This window comes from Corythoichthys intestinalis, chromosome 12, assembly GCF_030265065.1.
Source record: "Corythoichthys intestinalis isolate RoL2023-P3 chromosome 12, ASM3026506v1, whole genome shotgun sequence".
In the NCBI taxonomy this organism is placed as follows: Eukaryota; Metazoa; Chordata; class Actinopteri; order Syngnathiformes; family Syngnathidae; genus Corythoichthys; species Corythoichthys intestinalis.
In genome coordinates this window covers 6,715,917-6,740,516 of record NC_080406.1, presented here as the reverse complement: position 1 = coordinate 6,740,516, position 24,600 = coordinate 6,715,917, and the positions used below count along the sequence as shown (strand labels likewise).

Below are 24,600 nucleotides of genomic sequence, written 5' to 3'. Positions count from 1 at the left end.
GGCGCTAATCCCATGAACGGGTGTAAAGTAGGTGGCTGGTGAGGAGTTGACAATAGAATAAGATGATAGACCAGTGCTGCAACGATTAATCGATTAACTCGGGTAATTTGATAAGAAAAAAAACTTTGAATCAAATTTTGCTGCTTTGAGTATTTAAAGTGGCGTTGTAATCATTTTTGAAAGTGTTTGCATTTAGTATTACTAATTTGGGTGGATACACTGCCCTCTAGTGGCAATAGTGGATTTAACATGGCTGAATCCAGCTGCTCCCTGTTAAGACCTACATAAGCTAATGTTTTGTTATGCATTGTAATTTAGTGTATAGGTATTTTTAGCTTTTTTTGTGGGGAAAATGTGTTTGAACGACTTGTTAATAACAGTATTGTTAAAAAAAAAAACGGAAAAGAGCATTTTACAGCATTTAAGCTAGCGGACTTCTGTTTTTCAGGCAATGGTTCATTTGTTGTACTTGGATGCTCTTTTTTTTTTTTTTTTTTTTTTTTTTTTTAAATACCGTTTAAGGCAACATAAAACACGTTATTAATGTTTGTGCACTTTAATGTGTCCACTGTCCAGCTGTACGCTGATTACATTTAGAATTGGAGTAGTTGATAAAGGGTTCTCATACCGTATCGGGTCTTCTGACTCATCCTTATCGTACTGATCCCGTAAGGTCCTGGCAAGAAAGAAGATGACTCCGGACGCCACCAAAAGGAATCCGGCCACCGAGGCCACCGCGATGCCGACCACCAGAGGCTCAGATACGTACTCCTCGCAGTGCTCTCCTCGGTACCACCAGTTTTCTCCAACACGACACCTGGGGATGGCAATGTATTTTGTTTTTAATCAAATCTAGACAGTACTGTGAAATTCTGCCAAGATTTGGGGTTAAAGATAAGATAATCTTGGCACCCACTGACTTGTTAGCTTACATATGCTTGCTCCTTGCGATCAAAAGGTTGAGTGTTTTTATATGTGTGTTGTGTTTTAAGTTTTACAGCATGGACATTAGTGGTTGATTTACTAGTTTGCTAGTAAATGTTAAAAACATGAGCTCCAAAATCATTTGTTTACTTTATGCAGCACCCAAGACAACGTGAAGTACTTTATGATGTGTTATTTGGTGTGAAACAAAAGGACGTGTCTGGCGTAGAGACCGCAGAGCGTCTGTTCATGATTATTAGTGTAAAATCGCAGTGAGCAATAAGCACATGTTCCAAGTGGACCCTCAAGCAGGTTAATCCCCATGCATGGGCCGAGTAAAACAACAAGAAATAATTTACATAGGAAAATAGTGGAATAAAATAAAAATACTCGAGGCATTAAGAGGAAGGTTAGCCTTGAAAAATCATCTTTAGTAATGTGCAGGGTAGTTGCTAATATGATAAAGCTACACACTTTGAGACTATATACGCTATTCTACAAAATTTTGGAAAATATCTGCTGCAGAGATAAAAATGCTGTGGTGACATGGATTGGATTTTAGCTTTAGTATAGACCCCAATCACGTGGCATCACAACTCCGCCCCCCTGACTGGTGCCGCCATATTGTCCGTCAGCTCATCGTGTTTACATATTACCGCTACGTACATTCCTCCTATTACTGCGTGTTTTTCTGCTTGTCTAAGGAATCACCGCCTAGTAAACGAACCCAAAAACCTTCCTGACAATCGTTAACATTGATTAATCAAAATGGTGAAGGCATGTGTGGCGCTTGGTTGCATTAACATCGAAGATAAACGGTCATTTTAGTAGTTGCTGTGTGCCCATTATTAAAGGGGCAAATCTCGAAAGCAGCACGGTTTTTTTACGTCGGTCCATGATGCGTTTGTGTCGACAGCCGTTAGACAGCGGCGAAAACATCAATATGATGCCAACACGATCGCAGACATCATCAGACGGAGACTACGAAGCTCGTCGCCACATTCGCGCGGCAAGAAGGGGAGCACAACAACAGGTGTTGTGGCGAAAAATAGCCGCCCTGCGTGAAATGTCCCCCCTGACGGGAGCGCCCAAACAGAAACGACTTTCTTGTACCGTGAATATGTATTATTTTACTCTGCTTGAACTAATTAATGTCATACCTGTGTGATTGTCATTGGGATATGGTCGTGAAAACCTGTAGACTAATACATTTCTGTTCAAAGATGGTTATGTGGCCCAGTCCACGATTTGTTACCAAAATACAGTACTAACATTTTGTGTAATTTAATTATTTTAAATGGATCTTACAGTCATAAATCCATTACTGTAATGCGTCCATGAAAATTTTTTATGTTTTCACACAAATAAAGCGTTATAAAAAAGCGCTCCCGGCAGGGGGGACATTTCACGCGGGGCAGCTATTTTTCGGCACATACCGGCCCGTTGTCGATCAAATTTCATTTTACAATCGTGACAACGGTGATGCTCAGCTGACCAAATGTCGGTTTATATTCGGGCCGGTGCCGATTTTGGGTACCCGACTCCTCATCGTGACATAAACTGGAGTATGATTGGAAATTTTGTGGTCTCAGGACGAGCTGTGACGCACGGGACGGGACCGGACGGGAGGAAACATCGGTTTGGGCATCAAATATGGATCTGGCGACTGGATCGACCGAAGCTTTTCCAAATAACGGCTTTTATGCAACTCATCCAACGTCTGAAAGCACCGGGGCTTCCATAATTTGCAAGTGAATCCACCTTTACAAACTACGATCATTGACAATGCGACACACAATGACAGACAATGTGGCGGCACAATACAGCGATCACGTGATTGTGTGACGTTGGTGATTGGGGTCTATTCAAGATAAGATCAGCCTCTCACTTACACAATGAATGAGTTGGCACAGCACACTTCAGACTTGGCTGCAAGTTTAACGATGATTAACACATTTGTGCCTTTGATCATTGACCCCCTCCCTTAAAATCCGCTTATGCTGGTGTGGTGCTGTGGTGTTGTACAAGCATGAAGCAGAAAAACTTTTTTGTTTTTATTTAGTTAAAAACCTGGTCCTTTTTACCCGATTCCCACCTGCTGAAAATGTCGCGATTGGGCCGGGATATCCCTTATTTTACATTTTTATTTTCAAACAATCACGTTAGCTTCACCACTCTGGTAATGTATTTGCGTCATTGTCTGATTAGTTCAAACTCATTTGCATAACACCATTTTTTGGCTTCCGATACCTGGCTGTGTGGTGCCGATATATTTTGAAAAAGATTTTTTTTTCTTTTAATACTAAAGTACTGCATACTCATTTAAATGTAACGTAATTGCTATCAAGGCTTATTGGCTGCCATTGATGGCACACTTCCGTGAAGTTGGCCCCCCATCAGATGCAAATTTATATAAAAATGATGTCAATTGTTTGGGGCTACGAACTCGAAATTATTATTTCAAGCCCCACATGTACTGCAAATGGGCCTGAAGGGTTACCATTTGTTTGTGCTACATTTGCGCTAGTTGTTGGGACACCCCTCTGTTATTGAGAGAGTTGGTACGTTCCATCAACCGTGATAGAGGGGCTGGCAATTGATGTCATCACTCAAAATTAATATCGCTGCAACACTAGTTCAAAACCTCACTGCAAAAACTACCGTAATTTTCGGATTATAAAACACTACTTTTTTCCTTCATTTTGAATCCTGCATCTTTTGGTCCAGTGCGGCTTATTTGTTGATTTATTTGGGTTAATAGGTAAACTTTATTTGACAGTGGCGTCATAAGAACATCATAATTGTGACATGACACTATCATGGGCATTACTGAATGCTTATGACAGATGTCATTAAGTGTCATCCGGCAAATTATGTCACTAACTCCCTTTATGTCCAGCTCGGCTCTTTTACATCCATTCAAAAGTGAGATAATTTGCCGGATAACACCAAATGGCATCTGCTATAAGCATTCATTAATGCTCATGACAGTGTCATGTCATAGTTATGATGGTCTAATGACAGTCTTATGGCGCCACTGTCAAATAAAGTATTACCAAATAACACAACCAGCAATTAATGAAACAACTGGAACAGTAACTGAAGAAATAATAAGCACAGAACATGATTTTTGATTGTTATTTACATCTGTAGCGCTGCAATGCATAATAGGATGCATGTTGGACGACAACAGTGTTGACAGCAGGTGGCAGCAGAGGTTGACTGTCTCCCCTAAGGGAGCAGTGATCACCAAATGAAGCTTCTTGAAGCTTATCAGGCAGTTGCTTCAAAGCTTTATGGTGGTTCATTTGGTCTTATGACAGTCGTATGATGCCGCTATCGAATAAAGTGTGACCGGTTAATATCTTTTGGTGTAAATATCCCATAATACAGTTGTGTCTTATAGTCCAGTGTGGTTTATCTATGAACAAATTTTGTTTTGGTGTCAAATTTGGTGGGTGGCAGCTTATAATCAGGTGCGCCTTATAGTGCGAAAATTACGGTAGTTAAATTCCCTTGTTTTCAGTGTAAATCTATGAGAAATAAATGAAATTATCTGCCAGTGCTTCAGGTAAATTTTACTCAGATTTCTTGAAATAACCTTAACAGACTTATTTTAAGCAATAAATTAGTATATTTAATCTTTAAAAGAAAAAAAAAAAAAGGCTTGTTTGTCAGAAATACTCTTCATTCAAGAATAGATATTGTTCAAAACATTATTTGAAAGCCAATTTTTCTTGATTTCGGTGAAAAATTACCAACTTTTAGATGTATGGGCTTGATAAGAACAAATAATATAATAATATTTACTTAAAGTGGAATAATCTGATGCATGAATCCCTTAACTAGTCTTTAACACTCAAAACAAGATGGAGAAAATTATTTGACTAGATTAAAGAAACAGTGTACACCAGGGGTGTCCAAACTTTTTGCAAAGGGGGCCAGATTCGGTGTGGTAAAAATGTGGGGGGCCGACCTTGGCTGACGTCCTTTACGTAGAACAATATAATTAAGCAAATTTTAGCAAGCCATTCCGTGTGTCACATTTGCTTTATTTATTTTTTTAAGGGTTAACAATCTCGCAACTAGCCTTTGTGACGTTCTCTTTCGACTCTCGGGCTCTTGCGAAATACTGCTGCAGTAAAATTAAACTAGCTTCAAGTTGCTTCAATTTCTCGCGACGCATCTTCCCTGTAATCTTGTCCATACATGTCAGCGTGTCCTGTTTGGTAATGTCGCCTCACATTGAACTCTTTAAAAACAGCGACTGTCTCTTTGCAAATGAGGCAGACACAGTTGTTGCGTATTTTAGTGAAGAAATAATCCAATTTCCATCAATCCTTGAATCGTCGGCCGTCGCAGTCAACTTTCTTTTTTTTGTCGATTGTCGCCATTTTAGAAAATTGGGAGTAAAGGGTGCTGCCTTTTAGTGGGTAAATACGGAGCAGCATTTAGTGTGCTACTTCATATGCTGGTAGAAGTACTGCTGACCAATTTATTAAGTCTATGTGCGGGCCAGATGTTATTGATTTTATGACGGAGGCTGGGGGCCGGATGAAATTTGACCAAGGGCCGCATTTGGCCCCCGGGCCGGACTTTGGACATGTCTGGTGTACACAATTGAAAAAAAATAAAATTCATAATTGAGTTAATTTCCAAAACGGACATTGAAAAAAAACTGTTAATTGTGAGGATAAATCAACCAACGCTTAAAAAATAGAATGTTCTATGAAGGGTTAAAGCAAGTTCAGTTTTATACAGCAGAATATCATTGTGTGTGGAAAAAGTAACAGTGTTCTGAGCTTCGAAAAATTTCGCCGTATATAAATTTGATGCTTTCTCAGTATGAGATGGAATATTTGGACGAAAAGATGTTGAATTCTCAAACATATATAAAACCAGCGGGAGCCGTCCTGCTCTCCTCCTGCGTTTCAATGCAAAAGACGAGACGCGCCTGCTGCGCTTTAAGCCGCGAAATCCTGCGGACGCGCACGCCTGACCATGGATCATTTCCCGCTAATCTCCACCCACCTGCAGATGGCTCCCTGGCCGGGGATGATGTCACACTTGCCGTCGTTAAGGCAAAAGTCGCTGCGCAGATCGCAGATGCTCTGACAAGGCAGGCCGTCCACGCTGAAGTAGCCGGCGTTGCACACGCACTCGGCCTCGCCCGACCACTTGTTCACCTTGCACTGGGCGTACTCGTTGCACGCCTGGAATTTGCACGGGTCGGCCTGGTCGCCTGCGAGTCACAGAACAGAAAGTATGAAAGGCATACTTTTATGTAATCATTGATAGTTACATGTATTCATTCATTGCAGGTAACACTCTACTAAGAAATACAACTACTACATTAAAGCGGAAATGTGAAGTAAGGTTGGCCAACCCTGTTTTTGAATAATATCAATGGTTAAACAATTATCAGCATATTGTCATTTTTTTTCACGCAACCCTTCCAGATTCTTTGTTTAACCCATAGCAACGCCCTTGACAACGAAAATGCTTATCTTCAGCAATCTTCGGAAATTACGTCACACTGAGAAGTGCGAGGGAAATCCGCCATAGAACAGTATTGTTTGTTGCATTGCATTCTCAGTAAGATGCCACAGTGGTGTGTGGCGATGTTTTGTTCTCACTCAAATGAAAAGTTGTATGAATGGCCAAAGGATAGCAGGGCACGTAAATGGACATCTTTCGTTCGCACGAAGCGAATGAATTTCACGCCATCATCGAGTAGTGTTCTCTGCTACAAACACTTCGAAGATGCCTGCTTCTTTAACCGGTCTGCTAATGATTATGGATTTGCCAAAAAGTAAGTGTGATTTTTGGATAGATGACTGATGGCTTTGTCAAAGTAGAGCTGCCAACTGTTGTGGAATGAACAGTAAAAGCTAGCGACGTTAGCCAAAAGCTAATTCGTGGCAATCCCCGATCATAGTTGTTGTTGCGTTCGCTAGGTTAAGCGTGTTTAAATTGTGCCTTATCTACGATCTTGTCCGAAAGGGTTAATCCACTGTCAATCGGGAAAGGGGTGTGGATGTGGATATAAGCGGGTCGGCGTCGCGGTAATTCACGGTCACGTTGCCGTAAGTGACACACACCGCCGGTGAATTTGTGCACATTTATTTGTATTTGTATTATGTATTTCCACCTTCATGCTTCAAGCATTGCATTGCATTTGTACAGTTCGGCGTTTCTTTCACGGTGATCGCTTGATAGCCTTCTAGTTTGTGTTTTACGAGAGCCACTGACATGTGACAGTTGACAACAAGCGTGTTGGTTTTAATGTCTCGCAGCGAATCAGCGAGCGCGCAGGTCACGCAGTGAATCATGGGAAATATAGTCTCGAGACACCACTGAAGTAATGCTTTGTAATCTGTTCGCTTGTGTGAAAGAACTACATTTCCTCGCGCCATTAGACGCCACTTCCTACCGAGAGCCCCGAGCTGTGTTCGTACTGTTAGCTCCATGTGTTAATAAAGAAACAAAATTGTCAGCACGTCGGGTGTTCGATACCTTTGTCAACAAAAAGTTCATAACAAAACACTATGCACGATCCGTTTAAGAGATGCTGGGACTGGAGAGCTGTGAGTAGTAGGGGAAGATGAGCGAGAAGCAAAACTTAGCGGTCGAATGTGGCGGCAGTCCGCTATTATTTTGTTTTCTTATTGTTGCCACAATAAAGTGGAGAAAGCCATCAATGACTCATCTCCTTCTTTCCCCCCCAACGTTTTTATACTATTATTTTACATGCACGAGAGCTGCCGGATCTGCCAAAATGAAAATGAAGTCTGATTATTATTTTTGTAAACAATGCCATCAGATAGAGAAAAACATAAAATTATGTGCAAATGCCTACATCTTTAAATCATGAAAATAATAACAGCCTATATTTTACCAATCTTGTTATCTCGATGGGTCTTGTCTCCATTCCATGTCAGGTAGTCTAGGCACATTGTTTGCATCCTGATTAGCGTCTGGCTAATACATGTTAGGTCCAACATAAAATTCCAACCTCCTCTTCTTCCTCCAACTTTTCAAAAACTTGGATCTCCCCCCTTGCGCTCGATCTATCGCTTATATCGCTGTTTGAATCATTGTTTGAAGGGCTTTGTATGGCGGCCTTATGTATGGAGCGCTGCCATGCTGTTCTCGGTGTGACGTATCACTTCCGGGTTCGTCCCCTTTCAGGCTCGAACTTCGGAAATGCGATTATTTTGTCAAATATACAACATATAAATTATTTTTTTCATGCTTTATTTGTTGGACAATGTTTAATTACTTTAATTGTGACCCTATTTGGCATGTTATGAAATTACTTCACATTTCTGCTTTAAGCATAACAAATAGCCAAATAGCAAGCAAAAGTGACTCAGTTTGCCTGATTAGAAAAGCTTCAGCAACAGTTGTCATCTGTTACTGCGTGAGCCAAATGACTTTCTGTCGAAATCGAAGGCGGATTAGGGATTTGCCATGTTGGTTGTATCAACAAGAGAGCAACAAAATAAAGCCAACATGTGTTCGAACGCTGCTGTGGAGGAACATATGAACCACAAAAAAACCTGAGTCATGTTCTTTATAAGCTCAGTATTGTGCAAACAACGTGATTTAGAAAGACTTTGACAGTCTGCAATGCAAACATAAGCATGATTCACCATTTTCATGGACGGAACATTAGAAGCGTACTCACGGTTTCATATTACATAAGAGTTTTCCAGAAGTGACCTCATGAACATGGTGTGGTCTTTGATGTTCAGTTTGAATTAGTCAACCCACTGTCATTGATGTCATGTTTGATGTCACTCCCGCAGCCCTTGCCAATCATTTGTACGCCACGCACTACTCATTCAAAATCTCCACACAAAAATATTGGGATTTAACCGCTTTGTGTTAGCATATGTGCCTCACAGTTCTCAGGTTTGAGGTTCGAATCTGAGCGCCAACTTTTCTGTGTTGAGTCTGCATGCTATCCTCATAGCATGTAGGTACTATAGCATACGTGAGCGTGAATGTAAATCGCTCATAGTCAAATTGGATTGGACGTCTATCGCTGTCAATGGCAGTGAAACATGATCACTGAATGTTCTCAGTTGAAATATACACTCACCGGCCACTTTATTAGGTACACGTGTCCAACTGCTCGTTAACACTTAATTTCTAATCAGCCAATCACATGGCGGCAACTCTGTGCATTTGGGCATGTAGACATGGTTTAAGACAATCTCCTGCAGTTCAAACCGAGCATCAATATGGGGAAGAAAGGTGATTTGAGTGACTTTGAACGTGGCATGGTTGTTGGTGCCAGAAGGCTGGTGTAAGTATTTCAGAAACTGCTGATCTACTGGGATTTTCACGCACAACCACCTCTAGGGTTTACAGAGAATGGTCCGAAGAAGAAAAAATATCCAGTGAGCGGCGGTTCTGTGGGCGGAAATGCCTTGTTGATGCCAGAGGTCAGAGGAGAATGGCCAGACTGGTTCGAGCTGATAGAAAGGCAACAGTGACTCAAATAACCACCTGTTACAACCAAGGTAAGCAGAAGAGCATCTCTGAACGCACAATACGTCGAACTTTGAGGCAGATGGGCTACAGCAGCAGAAGACCACGCCGGGTGCCACTCCTTTCTGCTAAGAACAGGAAACTGAGGCTACAATTTGCACAAGCTCATCGAAATTGGACAATAGAAGATTGGAAAAACGTTGCCTGGTCTGATGAGTCTCGATTTCTGCTGTGACATTCGGATGGTAGGGTCAGAATTTGGGGTCAACAACATGAAAGCATGGATCCATCCTGCCTTGTATCAACGGTTCAGGCTGGTGGTGGTGGTGTAATGGTGTGGCGAATATTTTCTTGGCACTCTTTGGGCCCCTTGGTACCAATTGAGCATCGTTGGACCGCCACAGCCTACCTGAGTATTGTTGCTGACCATATCCATCCCTTTATGACCACAATGTACCCAACTTCTGATGGCTACTTTCAGCAGGATAATGCGCCATGTCATAAAGCTGGAATCATCTCAGACTGGTTTCTTGAACATGACAGTGAGTTCACTGTACTCAAATGGCCTCCACAGTCACCAGATCTCAATCCAATAGAGCATCTTTGGGGTGTGGTGGAACGGGAGATTCGCATCATGGATGTGCAGCCGACAAATCTGCACCAATTGTGTGATGCCATCATGTCGATATGGACCACACTCTCTGAGGAATGCTTCCAGCACCTTGTTGAATCTATGCCACGAAGAATTGAGGCAGTTCTGGAGGCAAAAGGGGGTCCAACCCGTTACTAGCATGGTGTACCTAATAAAGTGGCCGGTGAGTGTATATATACGTACAGTGGTACCTCGAGTTTTGAAAGCTTGTAATCGTCCAACAGTTTGTCTCTCTACTCAAAGTAATGAGCGTCGCCAGATACATTTAGCTGGGGCAAAATAATGATAATATTTGGAGTTTTAAGTCTACATCGCATAATAAAGCTGAAAGGAGAAGAAGAAGAATTTAACAAATCGGGTTCTGATGTGGCAGTTGTGTTTTGCATGCTGTTCCTGTCTGACTGACAAGAGAGTTGGAGAGGTGCGGGGGATTTTTTACTTTCTCTTGATCATGTTGTTGTTGGCGTCAGCTATGGTGAACAGTAGCCGTATTGTGTTGCACAAGTTCTGAAATAAATGATAAAAAACCTGACGAAGCTGGCGACTTCTTTGCCGATGTTACAAAAATAATAATTGTCACCTTAACTTACAGAGGTCGGAAGAGGTCCGTAGGGATCGTAGATATACTCCAGCCTTATTGTCAAGCCAGTTCACTGACACGCATACCACGTTCATTTCCATCTTATGAGCCGTTTACATGGTTACGCTGCGACAGCAAGACGCAACGATTGTGTTATATGGTGACAGTGAAAACGGAAGGCGAAAAAGCAAACCTTTTATTCCGGGCTCCAAAGCGGAAGGATTCAATTGCGGGGGCTTGCTCCGCAACCACATAAATGGAAAGCTATCGCACCGATGATGTCAGCACTCACACACGTCACTTTGGGCGTGCGCAGCGCTGCTACTAAACATTAAAAACAGCAAACGTGGCGGAACGTGGGCTTTAATTTACTATTTACATATTAAAAAAAAAAATTCACCCCTCCGTGAGTCATCACCTTATCGTGGTGGAGGGGTTCGCGTGTCCCAATGATCCTAGCTACTGTATATTGTCTGGGGCTTTATGCTTCAGGCAGGGTTACCCATGGCAAACAGGTCCTAGGTGAGGGACCAGACAAAGCATGACTCCAAAGACCCCTTATGATGATAAACACAAATGGAGTTAGTTTTCCCTTGCCCGGACACGGGTTACAGGGGCCCCCCTCTGGAGCCAGGCCTGGAGGTGGGGCTCGAAGGCAACCGTTTGGTGGCCAGGTCTGTTCCCATGAGGCTCGGCCGGGCACAGCCCGAAAAGGAAACGTGGGTTCCCCTTCCAATGGGCTCACAGCCTGTGGGAGGGGCCAAAGGGGTCGGGTCCGACCTTCAGCTACAGAAGCTAACTCTTGGGACATGGACCTGGATGCCTCCCGGGAGAGGTGTTCCAGGCATATCCCACTGGCGGGAGGCCCCAGGGACGACCCAGAACAGGCTTGAGAGACTATGGCTACGTTCATACTACAGGTTTTAATGCACGAATCCGATTTTTTCGTGTTTTTCCGACTCGAGTGAGACATTAACTTGATGGTCTGAACGTGACAAGTCGCATAGAACGGGACCATTTCAAATCCGATCTGGGTCACTTTCGTATGTGGTCTAAATCCGATCTGGGCCACATTTTTCCAGACTGTCGCGGCAGTCTGTACTGTCCAGTCCCGCAAATCGGATTTAATGCAGCAATTACGTCATCAAGTAGCGAGAGAGTCGTTACCGTAGCGATGCACCTGTGCGTTATTAGCGCCTAGCTTGCAGTGAACACGGCTTTTGAGGAAGAGCTGAGCTTGACAACAGTCATAAAAAATAAAAATGGGTTGAGGATAAGCCTGAGAATGCTCAGTTTTCTCTCTGTTCCAAGTGAGCAATATTTCAACATTGCCTCCACGGCCGAGAGTCGGGACAAACTGCCCGTATGTGTGTGTGACGTGCACGGACAGCGCGTGCATGCTATCGATCCATATAAACTTTGAATATTTGCCTAAACGGGGATTATTTATGTCTGTTATTTCTGTCCACCTTTTGAAAAGCAAAATATGATATCCCTGGAATGACGGATGACGTCTGTCATTTGTTTTGATGGTTCTGCGCATGCGGGTCTTCTTGCTTAGCGGGTGTCGGACTGCGAATTAGTGCGCATGCGTAATACTTGAACGGTCTCAATGGATAAAGGCAGTCTGAACGGGCACGCCAAAAAAACGGATATGACAAAAAATCGGATTCGTGCATTAAGACCTGTAGTATGAACGTAGCCTATGTCTCTCGGCTGGCCTGGGACCGCCTTGGGGTCCAGTCGGAGGAGCTGGTTGCAGAGGCTGGGGAGGGGGAAGTCTGGGCTTCCCTGTTAAAGCTGCTGCCCCCTCGACCCGACCCCAGAGCAAGCGGAGGATGGATGGATGGATGGATGGATGGATGGATGGATGGATGGATGGATGGATGGATGGATGGATGGATGGATGGATGGATGGATGGATGGATGGATGGATGGATGGATGGATGGATGGATGGATATAATATTTTTAATTTAAATCTGTTTAAATTAGGGCTGTCAAACGATTAAAATTTTTAATCGAGTTAATTACAGCTTAAAAATTAATTAATCGTAATTAATCGCAATTAATCGCAATTCAAACCATCTATAAAATATGCCATATTTTTCTGTAAATTATATATATATTCTGTAAAATAAATTGTTGGAATGGAAAGATAAGACACAAGATGGATATATACATTCAACATACGGTACAAAAGGACTGTAGTGGGCATTTCACTCTACTGTCATTTAAATCTGTCTATGCTGTCTTCACTCCGAAGCGTCTACTTTTTCCAAAGCTAGACAGCTAGTGAACGACGCCTTAATAATTAGACTTCTTCCTTTTTCATCTGATTTATTAATAAAATGACCACAAACCATTGTCCTCTTTAGACCGTCGTAAAACTACAAAAAAAAAAGTACACAAGCATTGCATTTGCAACAACGTTAGCTTAGCACGCTATACAGGTTCACTAAACATAAACAAAAAGCGTCTCATTCAAAAAATATAACATTTCGCTTACTAACATAATATGTACATTCTTTACAACAACCATACTTACGGACAAATCTTGTCCAAGGATCATATAAGCACAACATTATCAGCCCGAGACGTCGTGCAGCCATAATGAACTGGAAAGAAAACAATAAACCATGTCGCAAAGCGACCACAAGAGTTCGCTGTTGGACAGCACAAAAAGTCTTGCTGTAAAACTTACCAAAAGGCAGAATACTTTCTGAGCGGGACATGTGCGTTAATTGCGTCAAATATTTAACGTGATTAATTTAAAAAATTAATTACCGCGCGTTAACGCGATATTTTTGACAGCCCTAGTTTAAATATGTTAATGTTTGGATTTTTGTGCCTCTTGGAGCAAAAGAAAAATGCCCTACCCCAATAAAAACTCACACTTCCTTCAATGACCCTGACAGAATCGCAGCATCCTGTGTGCTCTGAGAAAACGACCAGACCTGAATTTTTTACTACGTGAGGCACAAAAAAACATTCTTGTGGTCGAAAAAATGCACTGTTTACACTTTTGAGCTCACACAAACTTGAAAGCCACTTTCACACCCCCATGGTGCCATCACCACACTACTATTTAAAAAACAACAACAGCATGGCTTGCACCTCTTCCAACACCCCGGCAAAGTCTGCACACTCATCAACGCTAATTGTATTGTTGTTAAATCTGGGATTAAAACACCAACCTGACTCGACATCCAGGGAGTATTTATCGATGGCCAGGTTCATAGTTTGGTATGCAGTGTTGCAGAAGTCCTCCAGGATCAGATACACTGTGGTAGTGACGCCCTGCGCCACGGGCTTGCCGAACTTCATTCGACTGTTGACTACGATGCTCCCGTTGCGGAAATTTAGGATCTCCAAATTCTCAAAATTGCTCAAGTTGGACTGCAGGTAGGGGACAAGCTACAGGACAAGATTGGAAATAGCGTTAGCATAGACTTCATCACCTATTGACATGAAACGTCATTCTTTGGGTCACGCCTTATCAGAGGGCGCCGAGCTTCATTTAGTATAGTCAGGCAAAGACGGCACACGCTCATGTCCAAGCCCAATTTAAACTTGGATTTTTGAAGAACTACAAAAGCTGTACCACATACCGGATTATCTCAGGAGTGATTTGTTCGAGGATTCAAGGTAAATATTATATTTTTCGTACCATGCAGCATTTTGAAACTTTGTGAAAAAAATCAATGGGAGAATGGGAACCGCTACGGGATTGGCGTCATTCTTCGACATATATACGTAAAACAGATGCTAAACTTATTTTGCTCTTTTAACAAAGAATCGAGACAGTTTTACGTCCATATCTCCAAAGAATTCAGTGATTGAAGCATTTATTCGCAGGAATTTTCTTCTTTGTTTACACTTTGAGGCGGCTAATTTTCGTAACTGACTAGCCTCATAGTTGGCAATATTCACGAGAAATAAATGCTACTAGCAAATTTTATTTTTAATTTTTAATTTTTTATTTTTTGCTTTTAACCAAGAATCCAGACTGTTTTACATCTATAGCTATAAAGAATTCAGGAATTTAAGCATTTATTCACAATAAATTTTCGCCAGAAAAGCTCTGTTTACGTCAGGCAGCTGCTAGCCTCATTTGCTAAAATAGTAGCATTGTACTTCGGCATGTATACGTAAAATAAACGCTAACTGCACGATTTCTTTGCTTATATCCAAGAATCGGGACTGTTTTACGTCCATATCTATGAAGAATTCGGGGATTTAAGCATTTATTCACAAGAATTTTTGCCAGAAAAGCTCTGTTTACGTCAGGCGGCCGCTAGCCTCATTCGCTAACAGAGTAGCATTGTTCTTCGACATATATACATAAAATAAACGCTAACTGCACGGTTTCTTTGCTTTTAACCAAGAATCGAGACTGTTTTACGTTCACATCTATGAAGGATTCTGGGATTTAAGCATTGTTCACAAGAATTTTCGCCAGAAAAGCTGTTTACGTCAAGCGGCCGCTAGCCTCATTCGCTAACAGTATAGTATAATGATAACAAAGGGCTATTCTATTCTATAAGAAGTTGTGATTGTATATAGAATTTTTTAAATAATCTATTTACAAATGATTTTGTAATTCTGCATATTTTCCTCAAGCATTAAGTTTCTGATGTTAAATTGAGTGATTTAGTAGCTGTTCAAAAGTGCATCTAGTGTAAAATCTGAGACTTTTATAGGCATTTTAAGTTGTGCTATACATATATAAAAAATAATTAATCGGGATTTTATAAGGGAACGACTTTGAATTTTTATGCCACTGCTCATGGAGACTCATACCAGTACATGGCTAAGGTAGGTGCCTGTTTTGGTTTTAGGTCGGTAGCAGCTTTGGTTTTGAAAATATTTGAAGTTTTAGAAAATAGGCCCCCTACGAATCGGCCCCGTTTCCCTTGTCATGTCAATAGGTTATGGAGTCTATGGTGTTAGTTAAAATCCAAATCTGTGATATTTCCAGTTAACATACCAGTTCTAGGAAGCGTTGCTCCAATGCTTTGTACTCTGCCGAACTCTTGTTGAAGAGATCCTCGGAAAAAATCATGTTGGTCACCCTCAGGCTGAAGAACACCATGAGCGCTCGGCCAGGGTTGGCCGGCAGAGCGATACCAGCTGGGTCAGTGCCATGCGAGATGCTAAATGGGAATCCCGTGCTGCCTTCCTCGGTGTGGTTGATCAAGCCGTAATTTAAGATGTCGTTAAGGGGGTCTTCAATGGGAGAATCTTCTTCATCGCTATCCAGGATCTAAGGAATGGCAGTAGCGCAGGGGTGTTAAAGTCAAGTTTGGTTCACGGCAGTGTTGTTTTTAGCAACCCTTTTAATTTTCCTATAATACTTATGAGTCTTAGTCATAATTTTGTCATCTCTGTCATGTCTTCGTTTAGTTTTTGGTGACGAAAACTCAAGACTTATTTTGTCTTGTTTTAATCGGTTTACTCAAAATGTTTTCGTCTGTAAAATTAAAAAAATGTATTCCAAAAATAAATAAATAAAGGTTTCCAACTATTTCAAATGAATATTGACAGACAAGCACGTGTCTACAGTGCCTTGCAAAAGTATTTGGCCCCCTTGAACCTTGCAACCTTTCGCCACATTTCAGGCTTCAAACATAAAGATATAAAATTTTAATTTTTTGTCAAGAATCAACAACAAGTGGGACACAATCGTGAAGTGGAACTAAATTTATTGGATAATTTAAACTTTTTTAACAAATAAAAAACTGAAAAGTGGGGTGTGCAATATTATTCGGCCCCCTTGCGTTAATACTTTGTAGCGCCACCTTTTGCTCCAATTACAGCTGTAAGTCGCTTGGGGTATGTTTCTATCAGTTTTGCACATCGAGAGACTGACATTCTTGCCCATTCTTCCTTGCAAAACAGCTCGAGCTCAGTGAGGTTGGATGGAGAGTGTTTGTGAACAGCAGTCTTCAGCTCTTTCCACAGATTCTCGATTGGATTCAGGTCTGGACTTTGACTTGGCCATTTTAACACCTGGATACGTTTATTTTTGAACCATTCCATTGTAGATTTGGCTTTATGTTTTGGATCATTGTCCTGTTGGAAGATAAATCTCCGTTCCAGTCTCAGGTCTTGTGCAGATACCAACAGGTTTTCTTCCAGAATGTTCCTGTATTTGGCTGCATCCATCTTCCCGTCAATTTTAACCATCTTCCCTGTCCCTGCTGAAGAAAAGCAGGCCCAAAACATGATGCTGCCACCACCATGTTTGACAGTGGGGATGGTGTGTTCAGGGTGATGAGATGTGTTGCTTTTACGCCAAACATATCGTTTTGCATTGTGGCCAAAAAGTTCAATTTTGGTTTCATCTGACCAGAGCACCTTCTTCCACATGTTTGGTGTGTCTCCCAGGTGGCTTGTGGCAAACTTTAAACGAGACTTTTTATGGATATCTTTGAGAAATGGCTTTCTTCTTGCCACTCTTCCATAAAGGCCAGATTTGTGCAGTGTACGACTGATTGTTGTCCTATGGACAGACTCTCCCACCTCAGCTGTAGATCTCTGCAGTTCATCCAGAGTGATCATGGGCCTCTTGGCTGCATCTCTGATCAGTTTTCTTCTTGTTTGAGAAGAAAGTTTGGAAGGACGGCCGGGTCTTGGTGGATTTGCAGTGGTCTGATGCTCCTTCCATTTCAATATGATGGCTTGCACAGTGCTCCTTGAGATGTTTAAAGCTTGGGAAATCTTTTTGTATCCAAATCCGGCTTTAAACTTCTCCACAACAGTATCTCGGACCTGCCTGGTGTGTTCCTTGGTTTTCATAATGCTCTCTGCACTTTAAACAGAACCCTGAGACTATCACAGAGCAGGTGCATTCATACGGAGACTTGATTACACACAGGTGGATTCTATCCATCATCATCGGTCATTTAGGACAACATTGGATCATTCAGAGATCCTCACTGAACTTCTGGAGTGAGTTTGCTGCACTGAAAGTAAAGGGGCCGAATAGTATTGCACGCCCCACTTTTCAGTTTTTTATTTGTTAAAAAAGTTTAAATTATCCAATAAATGTTGTTCCACTTCACGATTGTTTCCCACTTGTTTTTGATTCTTGACAAAAAAATTAAATTTCATATCTTTATGTTTGAAGCCTGAAATGTGGCGAAAGGTTGCAAGATTCAAGGGGGCCGAATACTTTTGCAAAGCACTGTATAAGGACAATGTCAACTTGGTGATGATAAACACTCAGCAGGAAAACTGTACATTATTTTCAATTAATTATACCCACTTGGACGCCACAAACTGTACGTAAAAAAAGGTTGTCTGAGAGTTTAAGATGAGGTTTGCCACGCTAAATGCTAATGCTAAAGCGAATGCTACGCTAACACTATGAGTTACATTTAGTGTGTGATGATTACTCAGTACAGACCTTTGAAGGCTGAAGGCATGTGCCGATAACCGGTTATAAGGTGTACTGTGGTATGAAAACGTCACGGTTTCAAAACCTTAAAAAATTTCCGTCATACCATCCCTAAGGTATTAGCTATTTTTTATGTACCTTAAATGCAGGGAGAAATCCCTCGCTTGCAACTGCAAGGCTCAACCCTTCCCCACTGGTTGTTGCTCAGTGTCAGTGAATCAGCTGTGCTACACGATGGCTGGAGGAGTTGAAACTCCTAAACGTTTTTCCCCCCATTGAAGAAAATGAAATCGCTGGTATGGGAATACTTCGGCTACAGAAAAGTTACAGACGGCCGCGGCTTAGAGGAAGATGGCCAACCGACATGTAAAACATGTTTGAGGAGGGTGGGTGCCGAGGAGGCAATACCTCTAATATGATTTTCGCATTTATACAATATTAAAGGTTGGTTAACACTCTCATGAACGTTTCCCACCAGCTACGAGAGTTAATTCCAGCACTGTGTTATAATGTAAACATGATACGAGTCACACACACGTGCTTTTAATGGAAAATAATTATATTATTTTTTTATAGATATCTCGAAATAACACAATTTAGAGCTGTACAGTAATTGCAATACAGTTATCCCTCGCTACTTCGCGCTTCAAACTTCGCGCCCTCAGTCCATATTTTTTCAATTAAAAAAATAAAATAAAATACAGATGAGCTATCCCCAATCTAGCTCTCGCTCCTTCCCTCCATTTCCCTGCTGTTTGTTCCCCAGGCAGGGAGTGCACGTGCACTGGAGTTGCTTATTTAGTTAACGATGTTGATACGTGTTTGTGTTTGATCTTGCCAGAGTCACGGGCTTCTGACGCGCCGCATGTGCCAATCATCGTTTAACTTGTTAAACAGTTGCCGTGGCAACTCATTGTATGTAGAACAGACAGGTTCGAAGGCAACACTTCATTGAATGCTGTGCGCATTGCACAGGCGGGCGGGATAAGGAAGCGCGCGCCGGAATGAATGTGTGTGTAGCGACGTATGAGGCAGCTGGACGTGTTTTGTTTGCGGCAATAAACTGTAAGGTAGAAGGTAACAGAAGCATTTAATAAAGCCAAGCGTTTTTCTACTACAGTACAGTTCCTTATTCTTGTTTAAAAATAATTCAGTGGGACAGTAACATGTTTAAAAGTTATCGTAATTATTACATTTGAAGCGCTGAAAAACCATTTATTTATTGAAATATATATACAATATATACAGTAGGGCAAATAAGTATTTAGTCAACCACCAATTGTGCAAGTTCTCCTACTTGAAAAGATTAAAGAGGCCTGTAATTGTCAACATGGGTAAACCTCAACCATGAGAGACAGAAGGTGGAAAAAAAAACAAAGAATTTATTTCCAAATTAGAGTGGAAAATAAGTGTTTGGTCACCTACAAACAAGATTTCTGGCTGTCAAAGAGGTCTAACTTCTTCTAACAAGGTCTAACAAGGCTCCACTCGTTACCTGTATTAATGGCATCTGTTTTAAATCAACATCGGTATAAAAGACACCTGTCCACACTGTCAGTCAGTCACACTCTAAACTCCACTATGGCCAAGACCAAAGAGCTGTCGAAGGACACCAGAGACACAATTGTAGACCTGCACCAGGCTGGGAAGACTGAATCTGCAATAGGTAAGACGCTTGGTGTAAAGAAATCAACTTTGGGAGCAATTATTAGAAAATAGAAGACGTACAAGACCACTGATAATCTCCCTCGATCTGGGGCTCCATGCAAGATCTTGCCCCGTGGCGTCAAAATGATAACAAGAACGGTGAGCAAAAATCCCAGAACCACACGGGGGGACCTAGTGAATGACCTACAGAGAGCTGGGACCACAGTAACAAAGGCTACTATCAGTAACACAATGCGCCGACAGGGACTCAAATCCTGCACTGCCAGACTTGTCCCCCTGCTGAAGATAGTACACGTCCAGACCCGTCTGCGGTTCGCTAGATAGCGTTTGGATGATCTAGAAGAGGACTGGGAGAATGTGTTATGGTCAGATGAAACCAAAATAGAACTTTTTGTAGAAACACAGGTTCTCGTGTTTGAAGGCGAAAGAATACTGAATTGCATCCGAAGACCACCATACCCACTGTGAAGCATGGGGGTGGAAACATCATGCTTTGGGGCTGTTTTTCTGCAAAGGGACCAGGACGACTGATCTGTGTAAAGGAAAGAATGAATGGGGCCATGTATCGAGAGATTTTGAGTGAAAATCTCCTTCCATCAGCAAGGGCATTGGAGATGAGATGTGGCTGGGTCTTTCAGCATGACAATGATCCCAAACACACAGCAAGAGCAACAAAGGAATGGTTTCTTAAGAAGCAGTTCAAGGTCCTGGAGTGGCCTAGCCAGTCTCCAGATCTCAACCCCATAGAAAATCTGTGGAGGGAGTTGAAAGTCCGTGTTGCCCAACAACAGCTCCAAAACATCACTGCACTAGAGGAGATCTACATGGAGGAATGGGCCAAAATACCAGCAACAGTTTGCGAAAAGCTTGTGAAGAGTTACAGAAATGTTTGGCCTCCGTTATTGGCAATAAAGGGTACATAACAAAGTATTGAGATGAACTTTTGGTATTGAACAAATACTTCTTTTCCACCATGATTTGCAAATAAATTCTTTTAAAAATCAAACAATGTGATTTTCTGTTGTTTTTTTTTCCACATTGTCTCTCATGGTTGAGGTTTACCCATGTTTACAATTACAGGCCTGTCTAATATTTTCAAGTGGGAGAACTTGTACAATTAGTGGTTGACTAAATACTTATTTGCCCCACTGTATACAATTTTTTTTTTAATTATACTGTGGGAAAAAGTGAAAAAACATGTCTTATATATATCTCTTTCCAATGCTAAATCTGTTGTTTTTGTTGTTGTTTTTTTAATGAGATGCGCTACTTCGCAGTTTTTCAGTTATCGCATCGTGTTCTGGTCCCCATTAAGCGCGAAAAACGAGGGATTACCGTGAAACCGTGATATTTTTGCTTAAAGTTATCATCCTGTCAATATCTCATATCAGCACATGCCTAAATATGTGTATTCCCTCTTGTTAAGATAAATAAATTTTACCATGTGTTTCAAAACAAGCTTAGTTTTGAAGCAATGCCTATACACCATTGGAGGGGAGGGGTTTGCAGCACATCTCACATGAGTGAAACGACTGGCTGGCGTACTCCACGTACAATAAAAAAATCATATGTTGTGAACATACGACAGAATCTATGACACATTATCGTCTCATCAGACGAAAACTTGCATTCGTCTCGTGAAGTTTTAGTTGCCAGAGACAGGTTTTTATCTCGTCATTGTCGTGAAAAAATTGTTCGTCAACGAAATATTTTCGTTAGCATCATCGTTGACGAAAACAATATTATTTACAGACTGACTGAGCTACTTTGCGGGCTGCTTCAGTTTGACACCACTGATCTAGCATCAACCTACCTAGTAGCTTCAAATCAAATTTTGTCTTACCTCTGCGAGTGAAGGGATAATGATGTCAGGTTGGCCATCTGTATTGATATCAGCTACACGCGTGAAGGGTGAATCCTTCTCAGCGGACATGGCAGTTGGTTGGGGAGGGTTCGGCGGAATGACGACCTCAGCTTCCGGTGTCTCTTTGTTGACCAGCAAAATATCGTCATCCGCCAGATCGTCGGTCGCGATCTCGGACGCTTCTGGAGGTTCTTCCAGTGACGGCGGCGCTTCCTTAACTAAATCTGGAGTTTGTGCTTCACTCTCGGTTGCCTCGCTCAATATATCAGAGGCTAAATCATCCTCAGCGGTTTCACTCGCAAGATCTTCGCTGTCGACACCATTGTCCAGATGCTCCTCTTCCAGAACGACCACATCTTCAGTGCCTTCCGCTGCCGGAGTTGTCTCAGGCCACAGCAGGCTGTCCAAGTCGCCCGTGCCCGAGGCCTCCACCGTCACTGGCGGTTCAGGCAACGTGATTTCATCCTGAACTTCAGAGGGAGGAGGCTCCTGCTGGTCTTCGTCCGGAGGTTTGTCTACAGTGGCGGTTTGCACACTGTTTTCCAGAAGCAGATCCTCATCACTGATGCCTGCAAAAACAAATCTAGTGAAACTTTGTGCAAAATACCGAATTGATTAAATGACAGACTTGCTAGCATAGGCGGAGTTAGACTTTTGGGGCTGGGGGGGGCACAATATGTTGATGACCCCAAAATGCAGTATCAGCAATAAAATTAACTCACAAAAATATTTAAAATAAGTTGACAATGAGCGTTTTTTTGTTTCGCATCATTCTTGAGGGGAATTCTAAATCAGGCAATACTTTTCGCCAAGATGTTCATCCATTGAATTTGGTACGCCCGCCGTTGTCGTGCCAATGTAGTTACCCCAGTCAAAAATTGTATCCCCTGGGCGGAGCCATACGGAGGTAGATTTGTGTCTTTATTATGCAATCAAAAAAAGTTGCTTTAATTAAAAAAAATTTTTTTTAAAGTTGCTTCAATCAAAATATATATTTTCAACCAAAAAAAGTCACTTCAATTAAAAAAAAAAAAAAAAAAGTGTTTGAATGCAAAAATAAATCTGAAAATCAAAAAACTGGAAAAAAATGCACAAGAAATCTATTTTTCTTTTTTTATAGGAGTCGTTTTTTTTTTTTTTTTGATTGCAGCAACTTTTTAATTGGTGTTATACTTGTATAGCGCTTTTCCACCTTAAGGTGCTCAAAGCGCTTTACACTACATCGTCATCTACCTACTGGTGACACAGCACCAGGAGCAATGTGGGGTTCAGTATCTTGCTCAAGGACACTTAGGCGAGTTCATCAGGGCACAGAATCGAACCCACAACCTCTGGGTTGGGGGGACAACTACTCTACCACTGAGCCACGCCATCCCATAATTGAAGTAATGTTGATTTGTGTTTGGGCCACATTTTGGCTTGGACATTTTTCTATTTATGATTCAATCAAAAAATAGGTTGCTTCAAAAAAATATATGATTTTCACAAAGAAAACTCACTTCAATCAAAAAATTAAAAATTTCAATCATAGAAAAAAGGTTTTGAATGCGAAAAAATATTTTAGATTGAAAAATTTGCATTGAAAAAGGGTTAGGGGGTTAGGTTTTCTTTGATTGAAGCCATCCTTTTTGTGTTTGGGCCATATCATGATTAGGACATTTGTGTCCAAATGATTCATCATCTCCCAAAAATATTTTCAATCAAAGAAAAAAAACATTTTAAAAAATATTTTTTCCCTAATATACACATATATACATTTTTAAATTATATGCAAAGCAAATGACTGTCTAAGGTGCTCGAAAAATAATTTCGACCCCTTATAAAAAAAATGTTCTTTTGTTCATTTCATTCATTTTTGTTGCAGTTTTATTGCTTTACAAATGGGGCCGGGGGGGGGGGGGGGGGGGGGTCTAGGCGGGCTTAAAAATCCGCTTATGCTTGCTAGCCAAATTTCATGTCGAATGGTGAAACTAGTGGGTGAAGTCATTGATGACACTGATGACCAATCTTAAGTGCCATGCTCCATTTTATTACATGTCAAAATGGATTGGATGTCTAGCACCGTCAATGTAGTGTAATGAGTGAAATACTATGAAAATAAAAAGTGTTACTTGGGGCCGTGTCTGTTTTTAATCATTTTAATTTAATTAAATTTTTTTTATCAATTATTTATAATTATGTGAAAAAGAGATTATATTAGAATTTTTTTTAGAAAAGATTTAACGGATTAAAAAAGATTATTTTAATCGTAGGTTTTGTTCCAAACACTAAACTTTTGTCGTTACTGGTACACCGACTAAATAAACACATTATCTCAGGCATGAACGAGTTCCGTTCCTACACTGGCGACGTAACCCAAATTTACGTGTAGGTCAGAATGAACCCTTTAAGTACCCCTAAATAACCCCCAAATCTCAAAATAACTATCAAAAAGATATTATGCATCATTGTACTGTCCTCGCCAAGCTGTTGGAGCTAAGTCCTAGCTACACAGCGAGCTAATCTCCGAAATAACGATGTCAGACGTCTGTGTGCTTTGCTGACTTTATACAGCTGCTCATGACATCATCACTTGCAGAAAAACTAAAATACAAATGAAATTAAGTCACTTTAATCTTCAATAACAGCAGTTTGTGTTTATAACTAGCTGCTGATACTGCAATAATAATCCCCACAAACGATTAGCATGTATCAGTTACCGTCCACACATCATCAAAAACATCACGTACACTTGCCGCAAGTATTTGACCACACTTAACAACAACAGGGTTTGACGATGAAGACTCACTTTCAGTTTCAGGCACAGGTGTCGCAACCACAGCAGGGGAGGATATTTCAACACTCTCCTCCAGGACAACAATGTCGCTTTCGGACGTCTCCTCAGTGTCTCCTCCGGTGCTTTCAGGCAGCAATTGTTCTCGCTTGACGTCGTTCAAGATGTCGTCCGGGAGGGGGAGCTCCGCTGGTTCATCCTACAAAACAAACATACTATTATTTTCAGACTATAAACCTC

General features: G+C 41.4%; 1 protein-coding gene across 4 annotated transcripts in view; it reads right to left on the bottom strand.

Moving 5' to 3' along the window:
- Positions 1–24,600, bottom strand: part of impg2a (interphotoreceptor matrix proteoglycan 2a) — a 74,251-nt gene that overhangs the window by 12,502 nt on the left and 37,149 nt on the right. For all 4 annotated transcript variants that reach the window (XM_057852306.1, XM_057852307.1, XM_057852308.1 and 1 more), the window contains 6 exons: positions 24,376–24,559; positions 21,567–22,156; positions 15,644–15,919; positions 13,851–14,070; positions 5,956–6,166; positions 629–817 (listed from right to left, as the gene is read on the bottom strand). In XM_057852306.1, coding sequence (XP_057708289.1) covers positions 629–817; positions 5,956–6,166; positions 13,851–14,070; positions 15,644–15,919; positions 21,567–22,156; positions 24,376–24,559 — 1,670 coding nt within the window. The remainder of the gene's footprint in view (positions 1–628; positions 818–5,955; positions 6,167–13,850; positions 14,071–15,643; positions 15,920–21,566; positions 22,157–24,375; positions 24,560–24,600) is intronic.